This window comes from Bidens hawaiensis, unplaced genomic scaffold (genome assembly GCF_021521415.1).
Source record: "Bidens hawaiensis isolate Kalapana, Puna unplaced genomic scaffold, B.hawaiensis_p1.1 tig00019661_1, whole genome shotgun sequence".
Classification (NCBI taxonomy): domain Eukaryota; kingdom Viridiplantae; phylum Streptophyta; class Magnoliopsida; order Asterales; family Asteraceae; genus Bidens; species Bidens hawaiensis.
The window spans coordinates 335,522-360,241 of record NW_027492983.1 but is presented as its reverse complement, the minus strand read 5'-3'; the positions used below and the strand labels follow the sequence as shown (position 1 = coordinate 360,241).

Below are 24,720 nucleotides of genomic sequence, written 5' to 3'. Positions count from 1 at the left end.
TCAACATGCAAAATGATAAGCATCGTTAATTATCAAGAACTAAGATTGTCTGCCAACAGCCTTCAAACCCAGAATTGATGTTAACTTCAAAGCAAAAGAAGTCAATCTGGTTAGGGGCGTCATTACAGGACTAAATAAAGTAATAACTAGCAATATCTTACGTCATAAGAGCGGTTAACCACTATGGATCATTAGAGCATTCCCATCCCACCCACCAAAAATTACACTAAAACTCACTTTATTTTCTCTCACCAACCTGGAATCACTATCTAAATTATAATATAAGGGGTTAGACGAGAATGCTCTTAGTGAGCCGGTGAGGTTTGATAAAAATGAGTTTTCATTTGGTTAAAAGCCGCATTAGTTTCCTTGAAAGCCAGGGAGCTTAGTTTTAAAAACCATAAACAAGATTCAGAAGCAGGGTGTACATCTAGTGAGAACAAATCTCTCAGTCCAAGTGTTGGAATATAAATATATCTTTAGCTTCATCATCATCATCATTATCTAATATAAATAACCAACATATAAAGAATGAAGGATTTTAATAATAATTAATATTTGGTGCCAGCAGAGTTTATTGCATCAGAAGAGGGAGCTTTGTATCCTCATCGCAATATCCTCCAAATATTGATAAATTATAAAAAACAAATTGATCTGTGAGAGAAGATAAATGGCTCAGTTCAGCGGGAATATCGACACGCAAACGATCTCTGAATATAAAGAGATGCCTGCATTCCGGTCTGTTGAGCTTGAATATTCCGAGCCATCATCTCTCACAAACAAAAACAAAATCAAAGCATACATAAAATAAACTGAAAGCACAAAACCAAATAAAGAGAAAGCTGCGATTGATTAATGATGGTACTTGAGTTTAGTGTGGGGTGTATACATAGGTTATGAAATTAGGGTTTCTTTCATTCTGGACGGCCCATTATGAAATTATTAAGTTTTTTTCTTCTTCTTTTTTTTTTATTTTTAGAAATGGGGGAATTTTTTAATCACAAGAGGGCTGATTTTTTTAACAAAAATTGTGCTACTTCCGCTATCAGTCGCCAAAACTTCAGAGTTTTCGGTGTGCAAGAGGACACTAGGAAATGTAAAATGTGTGTATCGGTACGAAATAGAATTTTCCACTAGTGGTGAAGAAAATGAGAAATTAAGTGAGAAGCTTGTGTGGCAGCTATTTTTGTCACCAGGTGTCTCGTACTAACACATATAACGTCCATTTACGCGCATGATAGATAAGTTGGTGTGTGAGACATCACACGCCATCTTAAAATTGGTAGATATAAATGTCATATATGTGCTTACGTAACTTCGTTTGATGCACGGCTAATTTTATGTTAACAATTGTGTCAACTATTAGTTATTATAGTTCAAATATCAATATTCGCAACTCTATATATGTACTTGTCAAGTTTTCTAATTTCAAAATTTAGTTTAGCTCATTTAGAGAAAAATGGATGCTTCAGTCATGTACCTTTACCAATTGCAGTGTTATGTTATTTGTACTCTTTACTACCCTAAACCATCTTAACCACAAGCAACACTCCTCTAAACTACATTACAGCCATTTTTCTTTTTTTCCTTTTATTCAACTACGCTAAGATTGAACCTCAAAATGTGTAGAGAATATGAGGAAAAGTCGATTACAAATCACGAATTAGTTGTCTTAACACTATTATTTATGGGTAAAACACTAATTATAACACTTTTATCACTGCCAAGTAGAAGTGCACAAATTGGGTGTTTTTTAAACCCGGAAACGAGTAAAAACGGTTCCGGGTATAGTCGGGTATTTGAAAAGGTTTTGGTTTCGGTTAGGGGTTGGGTTTTGACCGAGTATTTTCGGTTCCAACGGTGCCGGGCCGGGGTATGGCTCCGGGAAAAATCCTATCCATGGTCCTACCCGCGGGTCCGATACGGTAGGAACCGGTTCCGGATCAGTTCCACCAGGTGGGGTACGGAACCGGTTTTTCTGTGCACCTCTACTGCCGAGCAAATGGGTTAAAAGAGACAGATAATAACTAGCCATAACTGAAACTGAAAACAGATCAAACGGTTTGTAGATCATATGACTACTCAAGATGCATAAAACATGAACACATAAATTCAAAATTAGTTGCAACCATAGCATAAACTAAAACAAATTCAATATTTACAAAAAATGAACTTCATTCAGTCCATTGCACAAAGACCCCTACAAGAGTTAATCAAAATAGGCCACTAATTCAATTAGCACCAGAGTCCCATTTATGAGAACTCAATACATGCATAACATACAACAATCATCTCAATGTAATAAGTGTGAATAAATCATTAATTGTTCATACTCAAACGTGTGTTCAATCAGAGTCCCGGTATAGATTCAAGATTGTATTTTTCCGAAGATTGTGATTCGGGTTCTTGGTTTTGCAAATTCGGGTTTTTAACCGCGTCTAGGGTGTGTAAATAGTTGTAAGATGGATTTCTAGATGATGGTGGACCTGGGTTACTAATTTTGCTGGCGAGAAACCGGCGGATTAAGCTTCTTAGAAATGGAGACATGGTGTCGGGTTCGTGTTCTAAGTAGTACATCATTCCACCCATACATGCACAGAACAAAGCCACCTAAAATACAAACAATTGTCAGAGAGATAATAAAGAAATAAAAGTTAAAAAGGTATTAAATGGAGAATAATCAATAATTTAACATAATATGTGCCTAATGTCTAACTGGCCACATCAACTCAGAACACTGTACATGCAACTGGAATAACCGAGCCCAAACAAAAACCGACGGTTTGGTTTTACGTTTACGTAAAAACCAAACTTTCAGTTCAATTTCGGTTTTGTGTGTAATTAAAGCCCAAAAACTGAACCAAATTATTTTGAACATTAAGTAATTTATAAGAATTTAATAGATAGTGTAACCCAAATGTTTGAGACAAAATGTATAATTAATCAATTATATTATTATATAACAAAAAGATTTGGCCCAAAATCATTATTTTGGATCAATTTCTTTTTTAAGCAAATTGTTAAACCAAACTGAACACAAACTATAAACCAAAAGGCCAAAACCAAACAGCTTTCAAAAAGAAAAAAACCAAGCTTTTTGGTTTTTGGTTCGGTTTTAACCCAAACTATGAATGGGTGGATTCCATTCAGGTTTTTATCACAAACGGGTTGACCCGTTTACAAATTTACAATTTCATACACATTCAACCACTTCACCTGTTAAAAAAACAATAATAAAAATAAAAAAAATAATATAAAAAAACTTATAATGGTATTGTTTATGTAATCAAAATTAGCACATCAGAAATTTGTTAAAAACTTTTACAAAATATAGGCAAAAAGTTAAAAAAAATTAAAAAAAAATGTCCATGGATCAACCAAACGCGTACTAAGAAACAACCCCCGAAGTCATTTGACCAGTTAAAAAGAAGTAGTACCTCAGCATTCTTGATATCTGGAAGTATACGGCGGTTGACTAATATATACCACAAAGACTCGCTAGCACGTGGAAGAACATACAATCCAAGTTCTCCTCTTCTACCCTTTTTCTCCAAAAGTACAGATAATGCAGCTAATCCACCTGCAAACCAATACACAAGCTTGTTGTCTTGTGTTGCCACTTTTCGGTGCAAGCAAATTGCTCCCTGCATTACAAAATTAAATTTGTAAAATACATATATATTATGACTTTTAAATACTAATATGAGCATGAGTTACCTGAAAGATTCCTACAAAACAAGACAAAAACGCTGTTGTGCGAACAGCTCCCGTGACAGCATGCCAGCTGGTTTTAAATGGTGCGTCCATAAACTGAACAATTGAAATGAGAGAAGTGAAAACGACATCCTCAACTAGATTTAGTACAGGCTGAAATTAATTAACCTGCAAACTTTTTTGCCTCAATTTTATAACTAACATGAAAGTATGATTAGAAAATGAATATAATATTGCAGTACTGGTATTGAATAAATAGACTAAGGAGGTTGTATTGCATTTAAAATATACTTATTTGACCTATTCTTCTGTAGCTAACGTTTTTTATTTGATCCACAAACATTTTGCCCAATTTTAGAAATGACAAAAGAATTAGGATTAAAAAATAAATATATTATTACTACAATAATAAACGTTTTTTGAATAAAAATGATTTAATAGGTTGCATGCAATAAAAAGGGCTTATCTGATCTGTTCTTCTGTAGCTAAATTTTTTTATTTGACCAATTTAAAACAAAAAAAACAGTTAATTACTCCAATGGTCCCTTTTGTATGTCCACATTGCAATGTTGGTCCTTAACTTTGAGAAATTGCATCTATGGTCCCGACTACGTGAAATTGTAACAACACGAGCGGGCCTTGAAATGGATAGCGTTAGATTTCTAATTAAGTGCATATGAAATGACTAAACTACCCTTACTACTAGCAAGTAAACGGGCAAAAATATGAGTGGAAGGAAAATCTAACCTTTTGTAAACGTAGAACAACAAAAGGTACAAAAGTGAGTGAGAAGTAAAGCGGGAACGTTTTCTTAAACGTGTTTGATGTAGCATAGGCGTTGTGAGTTAAACACGATTTGGTGCCCGGGTGAATAATTGAACAAGGTATGACAGAAGGGAACTCTTGCAAAGCAACAACATCGGCACCCTTCACAGTTGATAAGTAAGAAGATAGTGATGCAACATCTACTGGAGAGCCTCTGCAGCACTCCCTGACCGCTTTGTATACAGGCTTAGCAACAGGCCCCGTTTTCTGAATAAAATCTTGATATGACTTTGGCAAACTCTCTGGTCGCATCACAAAAGCATACATGACCTGCAATTGTTGACCAAAACGTACTATACATGTAAATACATTTGTTAAAACTTCAATAGAGAAAGATGTAAACCTCAAGCACCAAGTTCAAAAGGAGGATTTGAATTGTAATAGTTACATAAGCATGAGGGTTTAGCTTTACTAGTTCAAAAGGAGGCCTTTAAACGAACCAAAGGAACACAAAAGGTGTATGTTTGTGTTAGTTCGTTTAACTTTACCCAACGAACAATCAAACATGAACATTTAAACAAACGGAGCTTTCATGTTCCTGTCCGTTGGTTAAAAAAATGAACATGTTTGTGTTCGTTTATGTGCGTGTTAACAATATGAACGAACAGTTCGCGAACGTAAACAAACAAACATAACTGAACGTAGATGAAAAACATAAGTGAGCTACAACTATATAAAGTTAAATGTGAAAAACAATGTGTTGGGCTGAAAAGTTATTTAAAGTAGACTAAATTGTAATGGTCTAAAAATTATTAACGAACGTAAACACTAGCGGATGTTCAAAAACATAAATGAGCGAACGAGACATATGTTTGTATTCGTTAGCATAACAAAAAAAAGTGTTCACGCTCGCTATTTTATAGGCCTAATGTCTTCCATGTACCTGAGCACATGATAAAGCAAAGAGTAGTGAATCCCCATGTCTCCATGAGCTTCCCCAAAGGTGGAACTTGTTCTTTGATTTTGCAGAATTATAAGCACACTGTAAAATAGCAAATAGATTAGATCATCATGAATTTGCTTCTTAAATAACTAAAAATAGGTTTTGTAGTGAGTTAGTTAACACACCTGAGCGAGTCTAGCAAGGAGATACAAAGCAAGTGTGCGCCTTCGGTTGGAATCATCTAATGCTAGAATAGACAAACTTGCAATCGAACCGGCTAAAATTCTGCTCCATCATAACCTTTATCAAAGTCATATATGTGAACTAGAAAGATACATTGTGATATTTCCAAACAAAGAACTACTTATCATTAAAACCAAACGGATCAATAAACAAGAATGTGATTACTTGATATACAAAGTAACTTACACATTGAAGGGTGTTTCTTTCTTTCTCCACTTTCTTAGAAGACATCTAAGAGCATGATATGACCCGGTAAAACCTCCAAAAAGTAAGCCCACCCGACAAGCCTCCTCTCTCACTATCAAGTCCTTCTCCGATACAAGTTGCTGCAAATAACTCAGCTACTTAATACAAAGAATAAGCTTCAAAGAAAGCTCTAAACAAATGAACTGATGAAAAATAATGTGTCCAAACAATATGGTAACCAAGGAAACAAAAGCAGTATAATCATTTCTCCTATAAAATTGCAACTTCTATCGCCTCGGACACAGCCCACACTCCCACAGTTGTTTTACAGTTATTGAGCTATAATCATATGTGTCTAGCCCATGTCTCACATAAACAAACTGACACATTATAGGGATTTCTGAAACTGGCAGATTTGCCAAATTTTCGAAATTACAGATTGACTGATAAAACTTGAAACCAAAACCATAAATACTTGTGTAAATTATGTTAATTAACTATTTGCACGTTTTAGGCTTAAAAAACAATAGTTTAAAATTGATGAAACCATCTTGATTGACGAAAATGACGCTTTAAATCCAGAAACTTGGGTCTAACAGCTAGACCAAATGACCTATGCTGATTTGCCACATGATCCGGCTCGTCGAGACCTTTCCGGCTGGTTTGTTATGACCCTTCTAACTCCAATAATAGCCCAAGTTATGCCCATAAGTTTGGGCTTCTCTACCATGTTTCCCTTTGTCTAACAGTCCAAATAAGAGTCTACCTCCTCTTGGATCCACTCCCCGTTACAAACTATAAAGACTATAATTCATATTCTTTTGGCTCAGGAAGAAGAATCTGTTCACAGGGAATCTAAATTTGAAATGCCAATGCGATGGTACAAATGCTAATTTATGTTTAAAAAATATACATTCAGTATTATGCTTCCTTCTTTAAAACACCACTCATTATTCATGTCCCCTCACGCTTACTACAATCAAGTGGCGTGTTACCGTAAAAACTCGATGACTTATTCATTCATTAAACAACTATCAATAAATGAATCCTGATAATACAATTCAAGTTCTATGAAAAAAATTAGACTTCAATCAAGTAATTTTCCTAACACACAATCACGCCCTAAGAGACACTAAATGCAATATACAACAATTCATATTAAACACAACAAAAGTAATCTATAGAAATTACATAATCATAAATAATAATATAATTAATAAATAATAATATAATTAATAATAATAATAATAGCACACAGACTCAAAACCACAAACCATGCCCTAGCAAATACTAAATGCAATAATATACAACAATTCATTTCAAACACAACAACATTAATCTACATAATCACCTAATCAGAAATAATAATAATAATGAACCTTGAGATCTAGAAGCGACGAATAGGATTTCCTGCGAGCAAGCTTAAAGGCACGGAGCAATATTCCAATGCCAACACGTACACCGTACGACAACAAAAAGCTTTGACAGAGATTACCGATAGCGTTCGCTATACACGACTCGTCCGCGTGATCGCACGGAGGATGTAGCTGCATCTTAGCGCGCCGTTGGCGGCGTTGTAATTCCTCAATTGCTTCGCGCAGACGATCCTCGGCTTCTCGGAGACGGTGTTCGGCGGCGGCGGCGTCGTCGGAGGACGGAGGCGGAGAGACGGCGGAGAGAGGCATTTTGGAGGCAAGGGTTTCTGCATCTGCAGATGGGATTTGATATGATATGATATGATGGTGAGGTGGTTTATTATTTATTATTAATTATTAATATTAATTATTGTTATTATACTGCTAGCATCGAGAAAGAAGAAAGTGGTACGATTAAACAACTTCCGGATTGATTATCTCAGAGCATTCTCATCCTATTCTCTATAAATGTGTGAGGGAAGTTTATAAATTATAGGGTGGGGTGATGAATGATTGTGAGTGTAAATTATAGGGTAGGGAGAGAAATGTAGTAATTTTTTGTAAATTTGAGAAAACATTGTTTTCCCTATTTATTTTTTAATATTTGTTGGATTGGTTGTGAGTAGAGGAGAGAGAAAACTGTAATGATAAATGTATAAAAAATACTATTTAATTAAGCATGAGAGAGAAATGTAGTGTTTTTTAGTGTAATTATAGGGATAGAGATGTGGAACGGATCGAGAATGCTCTTATATCTTCGTTAGCAAATGATATCAATATATAAATGTGACAAAAATAAAAAGGATTTGTGACAAAAGAAAAAAAAAACATTCAAAGAAAAATGAAAAAGTAAAAAATCATAACTCAAATTTTTATAAAAGAACGAAAAATGTAAAAACATAAAAATGTTTTCATCGTTTTTCTAGTTCTAAAAAAAACATGAAAAGGACATAATGCTGAGAAAAAAAATCACTATGTCTTTTTGTTTACCATTGTATTTTGTGTTTATTTTTGTCATTGATTACGTCTTTTTTTTTTTGCATTGTGTCTTTTTTTCTTGATATTGTGATATATTACTCAACATTGTGTCATATTTTGTTTGTCATTGTATTATATTTTGCGATCTATTATTTTTTTTATTTATCATTGCGTTGTTTGTTCATTTTCGGCATTGTGTCTTTTTTCTCGACGTTGTGTCCTTTCTTCGTTTTTTTTCCTTTTTTGGAACGGGAATGACGGAGTAAAAATTTTGGCTTTTTATTTTTTTTTTATATATTGAGTTATGATTTTTTTATGAGTTTTTTGTGTAGCCACAAATCCTTTTAACATTTCTCATTTTTTGTCTCTCTTTGCATTTTAACTTGGTCCTGCCAACTAATCAGGTACTGTTAATATTAATTCAGTATCGATTGTCTGGGGTATCAATATAGGTATGGTACTTACGGTACTGGTTTTTTACCAAAATTTTAGTCTTCGGAGTCGGTACCGTACTAAACAAGTATTTTCGGTACCGGTACCAAGCTCATCACTAGTTTAGATGTTTTTTATTACATAAAATAATAAAAATATAAGTTGTCTTAAATAGTTTTTTTTCTCTCAATAAAAAAAACAAGAAGAGTATAGTACAGTTTCCTATGGTAATAAGATAATCAACTTTTAATCCTATTTTTAAAATTTAACCATTTGATGGGGGTGTTTCAATAAATCATTCTTAAATCCCTAATCAAAATGTTTTGTATTACTTGCTCGCTTAAAATTAAATCACCAACTAATTTAATGGTAAAAAAGGCTGGTATGTGAATAAACAGTTTTGTCGTATTTAAAGAATTGAGGTTTACTGTGAAATCGGTAACTCCATTTTGTTGAGCATAGTGATTCATTTAATTTTTAATGTCATATGTATCAAATGCTACTTTATAGAAAATTTAAGAATATCGAAATGTAGTACCTCAACCGTTTATTTTTCAAACGTGATTACTCTTAAATATTTGACAAAATAGCAAAAGACGTCATTTACGTTTGATCGTTTTTTCAGTAGATGTCCTTTAGCCCTAACCCAGTTAACTTTTCTCATTAAATCCTATCATGTGCCTTGCACATGAGGGTATTTTTGTAAATTTCTACATTTATTTAATAATTAAAAATAAAAACACAAATATAACTAAAAAACCATTTTAACAAATAAATTAAAAAAGAATTATATATATATATATATATATAGGGTAAGGTTAAAATGAAAACCCATTTGAGTTGTGAAAACCCGCGAAAACCCTATCTAACATCGTTTTTTTTTTTTGTTACATGTAATATATGTTGTAACATTTAATACAAAACATCGAAACATAAAAAAAATGTTTTGCTATTTTTTAACATTTTTTTACTAATTTTTATATATGTTTTCAGGAGAGAAAAAAAGTTATATTTATATTTACATTTTTTATGCACTTTAATTGTGGACCACAAGATTTAAACATTAATTAAAAACATGTGGTTGACAATGGGTTTCTAGAGTTTTAACAACTCAGGTAGGTTTTCATTTTATACTTAACCTATATATATATAAACCTATATATATATAGTATATTCTCTGCCTCTCTCTTCTTTTCGCTCTCTACACCACCACCACAACCATGTTTGATCTAATACCGACCTAACAGATCATAATAGTTCTTCTCTTAATCTTGTACTTTGTTCTTGAGTAACCAACCCCAAACCCGAACTCGACCCGAGTCCCAACCTCAACCCGGTTGATTGCCCTATGTCATACATCGTCATCGGAACCGGCGCCGGCACCAGCGATGAAACCCTCATCTTTGTAAGCGTCCATCTCGAGTCAATCAAACGAAACCTTCATCGGAACCGGCGCCGGTGCGTTGATTGCCCTATGTCGACCCACTGATCTGTAAGCGTTTCAACGCCTCATCTTTGTTTCCGTCCATCTCGAATCAATCAGTATACAAATCTAAACGATAATTAGTGGCATAATCTAGAACGAATCGATGAAACCCTGAATTGGGACTAAAGACATGAATTGGGGGAACTGGGATGTTTCGGTTCGAATTGAATGGGGGGTTTTGATCGATGGATGTTTAAGAGAGAGAGGCAGACACAACTAAACCGCACGACTAAACATGATTTATTCAGATTCGTTTTTCATCGGTAAATGTTGGTGAGGACGACGATGGTGTGGTATGCAGGTGCGATGATGGTGGTGGGTCTGACTCTAGGTCGCCTGAACAAGAGTCTTGAGTTTCTCAAATAAGTAGAAGTGGATGGGAGAGAGAGAGGGGGCAGAGGAGAGAGAGGGTATTTATTTATGTTTTTATTTTTAAATATTAAATAAATGTGGTAATTTACAAAAATATCCACATATACAAGGATTTAATGAGAAAAATTAACTGGGTTAGAACTAAAGGATGTAATGTGATAGAGATTTTAAACGCAAAGGATGTTTTCTGCTATTACTTTTGCTAAAGGGCGTCTATTGAAAAAACGATCAAACGTAAAGGACGTATTTTGCTATTTTGTCTAAATATTTTATGAAAGAATGGTTTAGCATAATTATTTGTATATAATTGTAATTAAAATTTAAAAGCTACTTTCTTTACTCTATACTTTGTACATGTATGCAGGTAAGGAGAAATAAATATTGCAAATGTTTTCAAGATATGTAAGCCCACGTCATTGTCATTTGTCAATTCTAGAAAATGACTCCTCTTCACATTTTTTTTATTGAGAAGATAAGTTATCACCATTATATTATTCATGTCAAACAAAATTTAAATGCTACTTGCTTTTTAGTTGTACTCTTTTCTAAAGTTTAAATATATGAGAAAAATAAGGCTCCAACTTTTAAATTTACTATACACCCTTTTATTGGAAGACTTTTGAGTTAAATGTAAAAAGATTATATAGGATTATATACAACTTTAATTCACATTATACATGTGTCGGATGTATATGATTCAGTAATAATATATGACTATACTTTCAGTGGAACTTGATTTTAAATGGTCACACAACGGACAATGTGTTTAAAGAAGTTTTACACATTGACGCATCAAGGTCGTGTGTATAGCTACGCAGAGAGAGATTTATCACAAATAATTTCATAGTAAGTATTATTTGTGACCATTTAAGGTGGTGGTGTTTTTTTTCAAACTACGCGGGAGCTCTTTTGTCTGTGCCACGCAAACCAGGCGCACACATAAACTTCTGCAACTTTCTGTTCGGAAAGAAAAAATTGCTACCTATAGGATCCCTAAAATAAAGTTTGAACTTTTGAAGTTTTCCAAAAAAGAAAACAAAAAAAAAACAAAAACAAAAACAAAAGAACACTTAATGTCCAACTAAGAAGCAATGGTAAGTTTTTGAGCTTTCAAAAATTTAGGAGTTGTTTGGTAGCCTCTTAACATTTATTAAGATGCTATCTCTTAATGGCTCATAACCTCTTAATGGTTAAGAGGCAGCCTTAAATATAAATGGTTAAAAGGAGTTTAACTGTTATACAAGACTTTGACACAACATCTATGCAATTGGGTTGTTTGCAATGTAGAATGTTTGAAAGGTAAATTTCTCATATTATCAAATGGACCACTAGAACATAGGTGATGCAAGAAAAGCATCCAATAAGGTGCTGTTTGTTTTTGCAGACATAAACTGTCTGCAAGCTGATTTCATCTGTTTTCATGTCTGCAACTGAAGATGTGGTCTGAAGATCTGCAAGCTGAAAATATAAGACTGTTTGTTTTTATAAGCTGATACTGTCTGCATAACTGTCAAACTTATCTCACAAGATAGAAGTCATTTATTCAAGTTACATCTAGTTTTTAGTCTTTGCTTGCCATGCCGATTTGGTTTTGGTGGGTGGTGGAAGGTGGTGGTGGTGGATGGTGGTAGTGGCGGCGGACGGTGGGTAGTGGCGGTGGATGGTGGTGGTGGACAATGGGTGGTGGTGATGGATGGTTTTGGTTGGTGGTGGACGGTGGTGGTGATGGATGGTGGTGGTGGTGGGTGATGGATGGTGGTGGTGGCGGTGATGGATGGTGGTGGTGGTGATGGATGGTGGTGGTGATGGATGGTGGGTGGTGGACGGTGGTGGTGATGGATGGTGGTGGTGGTGGCGGACGGTGGTGGTGATGGATGGTGGGTGGTGGACGGTGGTGGTGATGGATGGTGGGTGGTGGACGGTGGTGGTGGCGGTGATGGATGGTGGTGGTGGTGGCGGTGATGGATGGTGGTGGTGGTGGGTGATGGATGGTGGTGGTGGCGGTGATGGATGGTGGTGGTGGTGGCGGACGGTGGTGGTGATGGATGGTGGGTGGTGGACGGTGGTGGTGATGGATGGTGGGTGGTGGACGGTGGTGGTGGTGGTGGCGGTGGATGGTGGTGGACGGTGGCGGCGGGGTACGGGGGTGGTGGTGGCGGCGTACGGTGGGTGGTGGTGTTGGCGGACGGTGGTAGGAGCAGTGGATGAGAGGGTGGCTGCAAAGGGAGAAGAGTAGGGTTTTTTTGTGAAGATGTTTTAAGCAAGATTTCCTTGCTTTTCTTTTAAGATGAAAGAAGATAACTTCAGATCTGTTTTAAGAAAAAAAACAAACAGTCTTCAAGGGTAATGTCTGCGCGCCTGCAGACATTAGCTCCTTGAAGATGTTTGAAGAAAAAACAAACACCCCCTAATGTTTGACGCTCATCCTCAACTTAACCATGATAGCTCGGTTATTTAAGCCACAAGCGTCTAACTTCAGCCAATCAAGTGTGTGGTCAACCTATCCAAATATTTCGTATTTCTTTAGTCGCCCACTTTACATGCTATATTTACATTAATTGTCTTGTATTGTAACATCGTTCAATTTTTTAATTTAACCCCACATTTATCTACTTATATTATTTAACTACGCGTGATAGTTTTGAACTCTCGTTCCGCACAAACTGTTATCATTTGTTGTGATCACTATTCGTCAAACCCATACCCCAATACCAACAACTGGTGCGGTGCCAAAGCAAGTTGGATGAGTCAACTTCCATATATGCTCCATTGCTAAGTTTTATAAAACAAAGCTTTAATTTATAGAGAGTAAACTGCTTTTTTCGTCCATTTAATTTGTTCAAATCCGCGGTTTTAGTCCAATAATTTTAAATTTGCAAATTTCGCCCTTGTGGTATCCTTTCACTTGCAATTAAACCGGAATTTATTAACTTGTTAAGTCTGGTCGTTAAACCCATCAGCGTGCCCCTCACGAGAGGATAGTTTTGTCATTTAACAATCGTCAGCATGCCCTCACGCATACGCATTCGTTCGGTCGAGTTACAACAAAACAAAGCGTGATATACACCATGAAGGCACGCTAGTAGGAAATCTAAGTTTCCAATTGGCATTTAACAATTAGGTATATTGAACATAACACATGAACAAAATTTCGCCACGTCAACACACTGGTTTGATTTAAGCAATGTTAGAACTATAAAATTCAATCAACAACCCTTTAAACATTAGTACAAGGTTATTTTTGCATTTGGGTCGGTTAGCACTCCATATGGTTGTTTTGTTGATTTTCCTTCACTCATTCATCAATAAGGGGTTGTTTGATGACCTTTTAATGACTCCATTGAAATGCTACATCTAAATCGGTCAGAGGTAGAGCGTGTTTGGTTACAGCTCTTGATGGCTTATTGAGCCTCTTAATGGTGTTTCAAAGACATACTGAATGATTCAGAGGCTACCCCTTAACCAATCAGACATTTTATTGATTCAACATTAAATTTTCCAACAACCTCTGAAACTGTTTTCAAACTTAAAATCTAATGCTAAAGCCCAATTCTAGATTGTAATTCTTTAATTTGGTTAAATAAAGTTAAACCAAATGAATTTGAGTCTTAACCGATCCATAAATAACAAATTAATCAAAATGAATGGTAATAAAACCCTAGGGGCGTGTATGGAATCGAAAAATCAAACAAAGAATTTGGTTTCATGCTTTTGTAAAAACTGAATTTTCGATTTTGTGTGTAACTAAACTTAAAAAAAAATCGATCAAAACTTATAGATCCTTTTATGTTAAATAATTTATAATAGTTAAATACAAAGTTTAACACAAGCGCTTTAGCCAATAAGTATAATAATCAATTAATTATTAACTAACAAAAAAAATCAGGCTCAAATTAATTAATTTGGCCAGCCTTTCTTTCAACCAAAAACTGGTTAGACCCAAATTGTAAACCAAATAAACCAAAACCCATAATAACACCAAATAGCTTTCAAAAATCAACATTTTGGTTTTAACACCAAAACCCCTAAGTAGGTGCACAAATTGGATATTTTCAGAAACTGAAACTGGGTTTGGTCGGTTATTTAATCAGGGTTGTCAGGTTTTTATCAGGGTTCGAGCTGGGTCGGGTTTTGACTGGGTATAGATGAAACTGGTTCCGGGTATGATTTTTCTTAAAAACCGAAACCCGATTCGTACTCACAGGTCAGGTCATGTAGTAATCAGTTCCAGATCAACCGGCTCAGGTCCGGAACCGGGTTTAACTTTTAAGAGTCAAATAACCAAAATTTTCGTTTCCGGCCCGATTAAAGCCCAAACCGACCCACCGCATAAAATTTGAATCCGCTTCATCCATCGTTAGCAGACAGACAATAAAACCCTAATTTCACTCGCTCATTAGTCCCAAATTACTTCGTGCGATTCGAACAACACCAATCAATCAATGGCGGATCAAGAGCACGAAGTTTACGGCGGCGAGATTCCGGACGAAGCTGAGATGGATGCCGATTTCGACGTACCACCGGAAGACGTTGAAACTAATAATAATAACAACTCCAAGGTCTAATTCACGTTTCTGTTATCTGTTTGTTCAATTGATCGGTGATTAGTTATCTGTTGCGTGTGAATCGAAGTTTAATTCTTTTAATGGCGATATTATTAATTGTTAATTGTTAATTTAGGATTTGGAGGATATGAAGAAGAGATTGAAGGAGATTGAAGAGGAAGCAGGTGCTCTTAGGGAAATGCAGGCTAAAGTTGAGAAGGAGATGGGATCAGTTCAAGGTATTAGGTTTAAGTTATTGTTTATGAATGTGTTTATTTTGTTATATGGGAATAATATGTGTGGTTAAGTGCTAGAGCTAGGATTTAGGTGTATTTAAGTGATGTTGAATGCTATTAGAGGGTGATAGGTTTATTGAATCGTGTTACGTTGTTGTGTTTAGGGCTTGGATTAAAAAGGCGTTACTCGTGTAGAAGTTATGGTTAAATTTGGTAAAAGTTAGGGTTTGTTTGAGGTATATATGTGATAACAGTTTTGGTTGTAGAAATTATGAAGAAATTATGAAACTTTTGGTTGTAATTTGACGCATGCGTCTGCTTTTTGAACCAGAATGTCTCATAGTGCTTCACGCCTTTTTAACCAAATAGGGTGTGTAGGTTAATTTATTGTTTTGAATATGTTTGCTTTGTTTTATGGAGATAATGTGTGTGGTTAAGTTAACTGCTAGAGCTAGGGTTTAGGTGTATTTAAGTGGTGTTATACGATGTTATTAGAGGGTGATAGGTTTATCGAATCATATTACATTATTGTATATAGGGCCTGGTTTAAGGTTTGTATTATGTAATAACAATTATAAAATGAAGAATTTATGAAAGTTGTACTTGATCAAGGTTACGGGTATAATATATGAGACAGATGCAAGTTTGGTTGTAAATAAAGCTTATGGTTTTATATAGACGCGTTTGTTTTTTTTATGGAAATAATATGTGTGTGGTTAACTGCTGGAGCTAGGGTTTAGGTGTATTTAAGTGATGTTATATAATGTTATTAGAGGGTGATAGGTTTGTCGAATTATATTACGTTGTTGTATTTATGGCTTGGTTTAAAAATGTGTGCTTCGTGTAGTTAGGGTTCGTATGAGGTATATATGTAATAACAGTTTTAAGGAATGAAGAAATTATGAAAGGTTTACTTGATAAATAGTGTTGATATGTATGACAGATTAGAGATGTGAAACTTTTGGTTGTAAATGAAGTTCAGTTGGTTGTGCACAGACGCGTGAAAGTTGAAACGGCTTTTTGGACTAAAAAGCTCGTAGCGTTTCATGCTTTTTTTACCCATATGGGGCATTTAGGTTAATGTATTGTTTTTCAGTACGAGTATGTTTTATTTGTTTTATGGAATAGTATGTGTTTAAGCGCTAGAGCTGGGATGATGTTTAATGGCTAGGTTTTGGTGTATCCAAGTGCTGTTATATGTTCCGAGTGTGATACATGCCATACACTCATCGAATTGTGTTGCATTGTTGTATATAGGGCTTTGTTTAAAAAGGTGTGCCTTGTGTAGTTATGGTCAAATTTGGTAAGTTTAGGGTTTGTATGAGGTTTATATGTAATAATAATTTAAGAAACAAAGAAATTATGAAAGTTTTATCTTACGAATAGGTTTTGATGTATAACGTATGAGGGATATGCAACTTTTGGTTGTAAATTAAGCCTATCTGGTTGTACATAGACGGTCCTGGTGTTTTGGGACAAAAATGCCTTGGAGCGTCTCATGTTTGTTAAGCATATTTGTCTTTTTGCGAATGAATTAATGGTTGATTGGAGTCGATATTACATATGAACGCCTTTATTCACAATCTTTGTTGGTTGCGGTTATACTAATCATAGAATCATGACTAACATGTGGTTGTAATTTTAGCTGGTATTATTAATGCTACATTGAATTACTTTCATCGGAGCACCCGATTTATCTTTAATCAAAGGAAAGATAAAAGAATATGACAAAATGATATAAATGGGGCGTTTTTATTTATTTTATTTTTTGTTTTAGGGGGTGGGGTCAAGTAGTCAACAAAGTTAATATTGTTGAAACTGTGTGTGAAAAGAGGTATACCACCCTACAACTAGATTACATTTTACAAGTATACCGATTCATCTTCAAAATTTCAGATTTATTCTACCCGCGTATGTGTATACACGCTTCCTAGTCGTGTATTACTCTTTTTTTAGAAGATTGACATTCATTGATTGGTAAATTGAAAAGCCAGACTTGAAATGACAAGGGAAAAAAGGAAACAAATTTAATGATTTATAGTAAGAGTACGTATATATTGTTAGTTTGTGACTTACTTTTTGAGCAATGTATAGACATTTTCTTTTGTATTTTTTCTGTTTGTAGCTAAATAGCTTTTAGTGATCAAGGTTATCAAGGACCTTGCTTTTCTCTATTGCTTTGTTGCATCTACTTCTGTTTAAATAGTGTTTTTGTCTTCTTTACCTTCAAGTACCACGCATAGCTTTTGTTATTCACTTTATATAATCTTTTTATAGACATTTTAATCTTCAACCATTTCTGGTGTTCTGTGTTTGCAATATTATACCACCTTTACTTTTACTATATTAGTAGTTCATCAGTTACATATATTTCATTCAATTGACATTGTTTTCATTCGTATTTGGAATTGTCAGAAGATCCTACTGCCTCTGCTACACTGGCTGAGAAGGAAGAAGCTGATGCTCGTTCGATATATGTTGGCAATGTGAGAATTATGATCTTTTAACTTACTTTTTGTTTTTCTTAAACGTGATATAATGTGCTAAAACAAGATCTTATTGTATTTCGTACATTTATTACTACGTGTTATGAGCTTCTAGTTCTTTAATCTTGTTTTACTTGTGAACTTCAGGTAGACTATGCGTGTACACCTGAAGAAGTTCAACAACATTTTCAGTCATGTGGAACTGTAAACAGGGTGACAATATTAACCGACAAATTTTGTCAACCAAAAGGTTTTGCGTATGTGGAATTTGTGGAGCCTGAATCTGTTCAGAATTCTTTGCTTCTGAACGAGTCAGAATTGCATGGACGCCAACTCAAGGTCCTAATTCCTAATTATGTGTGTTATTTCCAGTTTTGCGTGTTCAAACATTTGGGATTCAAATTCTCATGAGTTTAACCTTGATGTTGTTCAGGTTGCAGCTAAACGGACCAATATTCCCGGTATGAAGCAGTTCAGAGGAAGGCGTCCAAACCCGTATGTTGGGTTTCACCCACGAAGGGGTTACATGCCGGGTCCACCAATCTATTCTCCGTATGGCTATGGGTATGTATTAGATATTCAAGTGATCTTTCCATTGTAGTAATTATGTGCTAGACATGTAGGGTGGTTTTTTATTAAGGGAAAGGGTGTCATACCTTGGTTGATAGGTAACGATTTCAAAATTAAGCATGGAACCGAACAAGTGTAAAGTGTAAATGAGCCAGGCCGCTTGTTAATTTAAGATCCACTTGCAAAAGTTTGTTAAGGGTCATTTGTGAGAAAAACAGAGCATGTCACCGTGTTGGTTTCTCATGGTATTAAGTAAAATAATTAAATATTTTATGAATAATAAACAAGCCGAGCTCAAGCCACACCAAGCTTGAGCATGGGATTTATTAATCAGGCATGCTTTAGCTTTAAAAATACATCTAAAACGAGTTGCATGTGAGCGTCCAGGAACCTGGGCTCGGCTTGTTTATATTACACCCCTAACTAAACGTTATCTAAATAAGTTATCGAGCTTTTGAGAGTTGAGGCGATCATACTTTTCTTGTACCACCTACACTTGGATGGTGTACGTTCACTTAACTCGTTCAGTTAATTTTCTTTTAAATTTTTTATATGGTTGATTTGACCCATTATTATAGATAAAACACAACCCAAACCAACCCATTTATGCTGCCTTTAGGAAAGCTAACATGCATATGTTTTAATATTGCAGAAGGATTCCAAGGGCCAGGAGGGCAATGTGGTACATGCCGTATTAATGACAACTGAGGGTGGAATCGTGGGTCTTAAGTTATACAATTTTGTTTTGTTGCGTACTATTTGGCCTGCGTGCCCTAGCGTTCCTGTTACCCCATATACCGATCAATATTTTACATTTCGGGATAGATTAAAAGACTTGTTTAGCCTTTAGTCGTGGGGTGTTTATTATAGTTGGAAAATTGAGAGATATTTGCCCAACTTAGGATTGATTTATAACATATACCTTTTATCTTTTATTTTCTGTTATGTTACAAGTCTTTTAGGATTGTGGAGTGTAGTATGTGTTGCTTATAAAAATGGTTATTGAAACGAGTTGTGCGAGAGTTTTGTATGGTTCGTTTTAACTCACGACCAAAAAAAATGTTTTTTTTTTTCTTTTTCTACTTTTATGCTCAGTGAGCTAGTCGGTTCTTGGCATACATTGCTTTACTCGTAGATGGTTCTTTGACTCTCGTAAGAACACTTGGAGTCGTCGTCTTATGAAAGGAGAATAAGAGCATTTTAGAAAGAGATGGAATGATATTTGCTCTTTGCTAGCTTTTGACATGAAATGCACAGATGAATTGATGTATTTTGCGAATTCAGCTTGTTGTGGATGTGAGCCTGGTTCGTTTTCGCTTAAGAAAGTGAGGTTTTTGAAGAAACATATCAATTGACACACACAAACATAACGCAACTACTACATGTGATTAAACTCCATGTACTACCTTGAAGTTATTAGTGTAGTCTTTCTTTACTTAAAAATGATTTTGTATTGAACCAGAATCACGATTGCGGCGGTTTAAGACGGTGACAAGTGGCGAGCGAACCCCATCCCCACTGTCTGCCATAACACCAACCATGTAAACAATGACCAACAAGCGTCGTAACCAACACCACCATCCCCCAATACGACACCACCACCAAGAGTCCGAAATTGAACCAGACAACAGTGACAACCACAAGGAAGACGAAGGTGGTGTGAAAACGGTGGAAAGGCAATCACGGTGGTGGCGAGAGGCAGTGGAAACATGACGGAGTTTTGTGAATGAGACAAAAAATCGGTGCTAAATTGCTAATGGAAACAAAAGTTGGAGAGAAAGAGAGAGAGAGATTTATAGTGGAAAGTTTGGTCCAATAAGAAAATAGTATAAATCTGACTGCATAATACACAGCTTATTATACATAACTTTAGATTAAATTGTTAATATATAAATATCACACATAAAATAGTATAATGCTATTTGATTAAAAGCCACTCAAATTAATGCAAGTCGGTCAGTTTGAGATCCCAACGATTCAATTTATTTTCGATGATTTGACGGTTTCAACGGGTTAGTCCGGTTTGGAAATCGGCACCGACCATATAACATTTATAACGTCTCTCTATATATTTTTGAAACATGTAGTTACGTGTATGCATCATCCTTATAATCTTAAAGGTTCTAATACAAACTAGTGATAAAAAAACCAGTTTAAACCGGTTAAACCGAACCGTCAAAAGTCAAAACAGAAGAGTTAAAAATATCCTAATCGAACCCGGCAACTCTACTCTTTCGTCTTTTGTCTTGCGTTGACGAAGTGAAATTCGTAAGAAGGTTCGTTGACCCGAGGTTCACGCGCTTGTTATTAGGCTGAGGGGTGTGGGGGGCTTTAATGGGGGCTCCAACCAATAATATTATGACGTGTGGCAGAGAGAGAAACTGGATAAGGGGGGTGTTGGAGCCCTCGTTGGAGCCCCTGGCCATGGTGTGGAGGGGCTCCAGCAGGGGCTCCAGCGAATTTTTTTTTATTTTTTTATAAATATATTCAAATAATGTATTATTAAAAAAACTCATAAATTATTAAAAAAAACACACATTAATAAAAAAAACACATTAATATCTAAAAATAAAATAAAAATTAAAGTACTAAAAAAACATTCTTCTTATTCTTCGGCTTGGTCTTATTCGATCAACCTCTTTCGGATACGTTCCTTTTGCTTTTCCATTAGCATTTGATCGACCGGATTTAGGTTACTGAAGTCTCTAGGAGACGGTTGTGTGTTGGATGGTTGAAAGCCGGATGATTCTTGCGGCTCCGAATAAAACATCGGTTGGTGCGGTGACGACCATAAATCGTCGTCAAGATAATCTGAATCAAGGTTTGGGAACCAATTTCCAGTCATTTTTTTTTTTAAAAAGTTGAGAAGATGAATTGATTTTGGGTGAAGGTTTGAAGTTTTGGTATAAAAATTGGTGAAATGGAGTATAATTATATAGGAAAATATTTTTTTTAATATTTAAGAGCCCAACTGCTCTTTTCTAAACCCAATGCTAGATTCTCTCTCTCTTCAGCCGCTAACCAGCTCACGCCTCTCTTTTTTTTTCCGTTAGCGCCCCCGTTAGCGCCCCGGTGATGTGGTGTTAGCGCCTGGGGGCGCGAGCGGAGGGGCTCTAGCACCCCCGTTGAAGCCCCACGCCCCTCAGCCTTAGAGTCAACCAAAGGCCACTTAAACACAAAATACGAGGTCTGCCATTCAAGGTTGTAACTTGTGAGTTATCATTGTTTGTCAATAAAGCCCTCATAGGTTCAAGTATAAACAAATTACCCCTCATGTTTACATGCTTCATAAATAGATAGGTTTTTCAAGAATACAAAATATAGTTATAAGAAAATGCTAAGTATGTCAAGAGTTAACCATATATCATATATCGATTAATGGGGTGGTGGTCCATTGACAAAGTCAAAGCTTTTTAAACACATGGCTTTGAGAGGAGAAGGTCTTGGTTTCAAGTAGAAGTGCACAAACCGGTTTAAAAATAAAAAACGGGTTTGGGTTGAAACCGGTTCGGTTTGCTTAACAAAAGTCAAAACCGGTTTATGATCGGTTTCGGTTCGGGTTGAAACCAAACATCTTTACCAGGTTACGATCGGTTTCGGTTCGGGTTTTGATCGGTCTCGGTTCAGTTTTGACCGGTTTTTGCCGGTTCTGGTTCGTTTAACAGGTTTGAAACCGGTTTTGGTGGAGAAAATTACAAACCAATTCCAAACCTACGGTTTAAATCGGTTCCAAACTGGTTTTTACATAATCGGTTTCAAACCAATTTGGTTTTGGTTCAATTTTTGATTCGATTCGGTTCGGTTAACCGGTTTATTTGTCCACCTCTACGTTCAAGTCTCAGTATCTCATAGACAGCAAATATTAAAAGAAATTCACCCTTTAAAAACAAGAAAAAAAAAAGTTAACCGTGTACGTCTAAGTTGTTCATCTAACATTGTTATTTTTTTACTACATTACATAAAAAAATGTCTGAATTTGCTTGTATATTAGTTAAACTTAAATTAAATCAATCAAAAACCAAACTATTTCACTTTTTTACCAATCAAAATCATTCATACCAAATCAATCATTGTCTCATTTAAGATATTTGGTTAATGTTTGATAGCAATTTCTCTAATTAAAAGATACTTTCAAGTTTGTTAGTTGCATATATGGAATAAAGCATTAATTGTTTTCTTTAGAGTTCTCATTAAAACTAAATGACTAAATCTTCAATATTTTTCTACTGCCCTAAATGATGATATATTGGTTGAAACGTATATAAATAAAAACTCTATATAAAGTTAAAATAGTATAACTCAAGATTTTAGTCAGTCAGCCAAACTCTAAACAAAGAACTAAGAATTTTGACATGACACATACACAAAAGTTGTTTTTGTGTGTACGGGTACCGCATGCTCAAGAGTTCTTCTTGCTGTCTTGATAGATGGGTTAGGCCAACATATGTTGTCGGTGGAGTATCGTACTATCCTTAAGCAATGCTTCATGATTAATCTATTTTCAGTTGATGAGATACGTCATGTTTGTCGCAATGCTTGTTTGGACATGGGGAGCACGCGGTACATTGTAGAGAGCTCTTAGGATTCAAGTACCGACACAATTTGGTTAGGAATGTGCTCTTTGACATATTTAAGCGTGCTGAGATTCTGTTAAGAACAAAGCACATGTGAATTTTTTATTGGTCTGTTGGATGGAAGGTCAACTCTTAGACCAACTGATATTTTGGTCTTTGGATGGATATGAGAGAAACACGCATGTGTACATCTGATAGTGGCTTCCGCTTATGTGGGCTTGACCAGTAGTGTTTTCACAGTGGGTTAGAATGTATTAAAAGCTGCATCATGTAAGGTGGCAAACACGAGGAAACGCGTGTTGACAACCAACAAATGTTTATATCATTCGGATTTGATACTATTGGTTTCCTAGTTCTTGAGGTAGTAGAACTACCACTGGTCATGAATAGTAATTTCACAACCTCACGATTTACGAATGTTATTTTAAACGACTTAGTTTGCTAATTAAAAAGGGTCAGTGACGCAACTTGTTGCCTAGTTGCCTTCGGTATCGAAATAAACACAACTTTTAATGAAATATATGCTATTACAAAGGCAAATTAGATTTAAATAAACCCACATTTTTTAAGTTGGTTGATAATAATCTTATCTCAGTAAATAGCTGTAACCAGTCCCACATTGACATTAATTTTTTTTTTCCAAATTTTAAACCGATATTTTATGTTTTTGATCGGAATAATGATACGAGTCAATTGATGCAAAACTTACCTTAAAAAGTGCTATAAACGACGAAACGGTACTTCAATTCGGGTGTTAAATTCCCAATTAACAAAAAAAAGCTGTTTTGAGCACCGTTTAAAGGTAAGTTTTACATCAATCGTCTCGTATCCTCATTTTGATCAAAAGTCCTAAAACAACGGTTTGAAATTTGAAAAATACATTTTTAACGGAGGTCCATGGAAAAACAATTAGTGTGAAAGGTGGCACCGATAAAAACGTTTTTTGAAATGAGATTATTATTGGCAAACTACAAAAAGATGTAACTATTTAAATCCAATTTGCCTATTAGAAAAGTTAGAAGCAATTTTGCAAGCATTTCAAAGCATAAGGGATCAGACTGCAACTTAAAGCAATAATAAGAAATTATTGGTCAAATTCTCAAATGGCAGCCTTCATATTAGAGGTGTTCAAAAAAACCGGTTCTATGTCGGTTTAACCGAAAACCGGTTAATAGAAAAACCGGTTATTAAAAAACCGGTTAGACCGGTTATTGAACCGCCGGTTAGTACTTCGGTTACTCATTCGTGGACAAAAACCGGTTATTGAACCGGTTAGTAAAAAAACCGGTTAAATTTAAAAACCGGTTATTAAAAAACCGGTTAACCTAAAAACCGGTTAACGGTCAAAAACCGGTTAACCTAAAAACCGGTTAACCGGTTTTTAGGTTAACCGGTTTTTGACCGTTATAAAACGGCCATATGACCGTTTGGGTCCTTTTTTGCCCGTTTTTTCTTGATTTCTAGCCGTTTTTTTTAACATTTTACCCCCACAAACAACTATATATAGTTTAGGTTGGGTAGGTTAGCTCACACTCGATTATACAACTCTACTAGCTCTAAACGTTTATTTCATGCGCGATTATTTTGTTATCTCACACTCAATTACCACATTACCACTCCATACGCTCTTATTTCGTAGTCGTTTATTTCATACTCGTACTCGTTTATTTCATACTCGATTATACGCTCTTATTATCATGGCCTCCCAAAGTGCTGCTTCATCCGTCAACATGGGTGCCTCGAACACAGACATAACGGTCGTTCGGATCATCCCCA

General features: G+C 35.4%; 2 protein-coding genes and 1 non-coding gene across 3 annotated transcripts; 1 reads left to right on the top strand and 2 right to left on the bottom strand.

Annotated features, from left to right (window-relative positions):
- Nucleotides 1–669: 669 nt before the first annotated feature.
- Nucleotides 670–768, bottom strand: LOC143558879 (small nucleolar RNA Z107/R87). The gene has a single exon (XR_013139824.1). It is a non-coding gene; the product is annotated as a small nucleolar RNA Z107/R87 (small nucleolar RNA).
- Nucleotides 769–2,330: 1,562 nt separating this feature from the next.
- On the bottom strand, nucleotides 2,331–7,536 carry LOC143558866 (uncharacterized). The gene is made up of 8 exons (XM_077047620.1): nucleotides 7,231–7,536; nucleotides 5,852–5,991; nucleotides 5,608–5,707; nucleotides 5,423–5,521; nucleotides 4,462–4,809; nucleotides 3,718–3,810; nucleotides 3,438–3,644; nucleotides 2,331–2,610 (listed from the first exon to the last, which is right to left on the bottom strand). Exons 1-8 carry the CDS (start codon nucleotides 7,534–7,536, stop codon nucleotides 2,350–2,352), a joined length of 1,554 nt encoding a protein of 517 aa, XP_076903735.1. The 3' UTR covers nucleotides 2,331–2,349.
- A 7,423-nt stretch (nucleotides 7,537–14,959) lies between these two features.
- Nucleotides 14,960–19,284, top strand: LOC143558849 (polyadenylate-binding protein 1-like). The gene is made up of 6 exons (XM_077047606.1): nucleotides 14,960–15,093; nucleotides 15,215–15,317; nucleotides 17,730–17,800; nucleotides 17,948–18,139; nucleotides 18,234–18,364; nucleotides 19,023–19,284. The coding sequence occupies exons 1-6, from the start codon at nucleotides 14,977–14,979 to the stop codon at nucleotides 19,066–19,068; spliced, it is 660 nt and encodes a 219-aa protein (XP_076903721.1). The 5' UTR covers nucleotides 14,960–14,976; the 3' UTR covers nucleotides 19,069–19,284.
- Nucleotides 19,285–24,720: the final 5,436 nt, after the last annotated feature.

Bases quoted from the DNA above. Each gene is read 5' to 3' on its own strand.
- LOC143558849 (XM_077047606.1), top strand. From the start codon at position 14,977: ATGGCGGATCAAGAGCACGAAGTTTACGGCGGCGAGATTCCGGACGAA. The intron at 15,094-15,214 runs GTCTAATTCACG...TTGTTAATTTAG, and splicing joins ATAATAATAACAACTCCAAG to GATTTGGAGGATATGAAGAA. The intron at 18,365-19,022 runs GTATGTATTAGA...TTAATATTGCAG, and splicing joins TATTCTCCGTATGGCTATGG to AAGGATTCCAAGGGCCAGGA.
- LOC143558866 (XM_077047620.1), bottom strand. From the start codon at position 7,536: ATGCCTCTCTCCGCCGTCTCTCCGCCTCCGTCCTCCGACGACGCCGCC. The intron at 5,992-7,230 runs GTTCATTATTAT...AGTTATTTGCAG, and splicing joins CGTCGCTTCTAGATCTCAAG to CAACTTGTATCGGAGAAGGA. The intron at 3,811-4,461 runs GTTAGATTTTCC...TCAATTGTTCAG, and splicing joins TTGTTCTACGTTTACAAAAG to TTTATGGACGCACCATTTAA.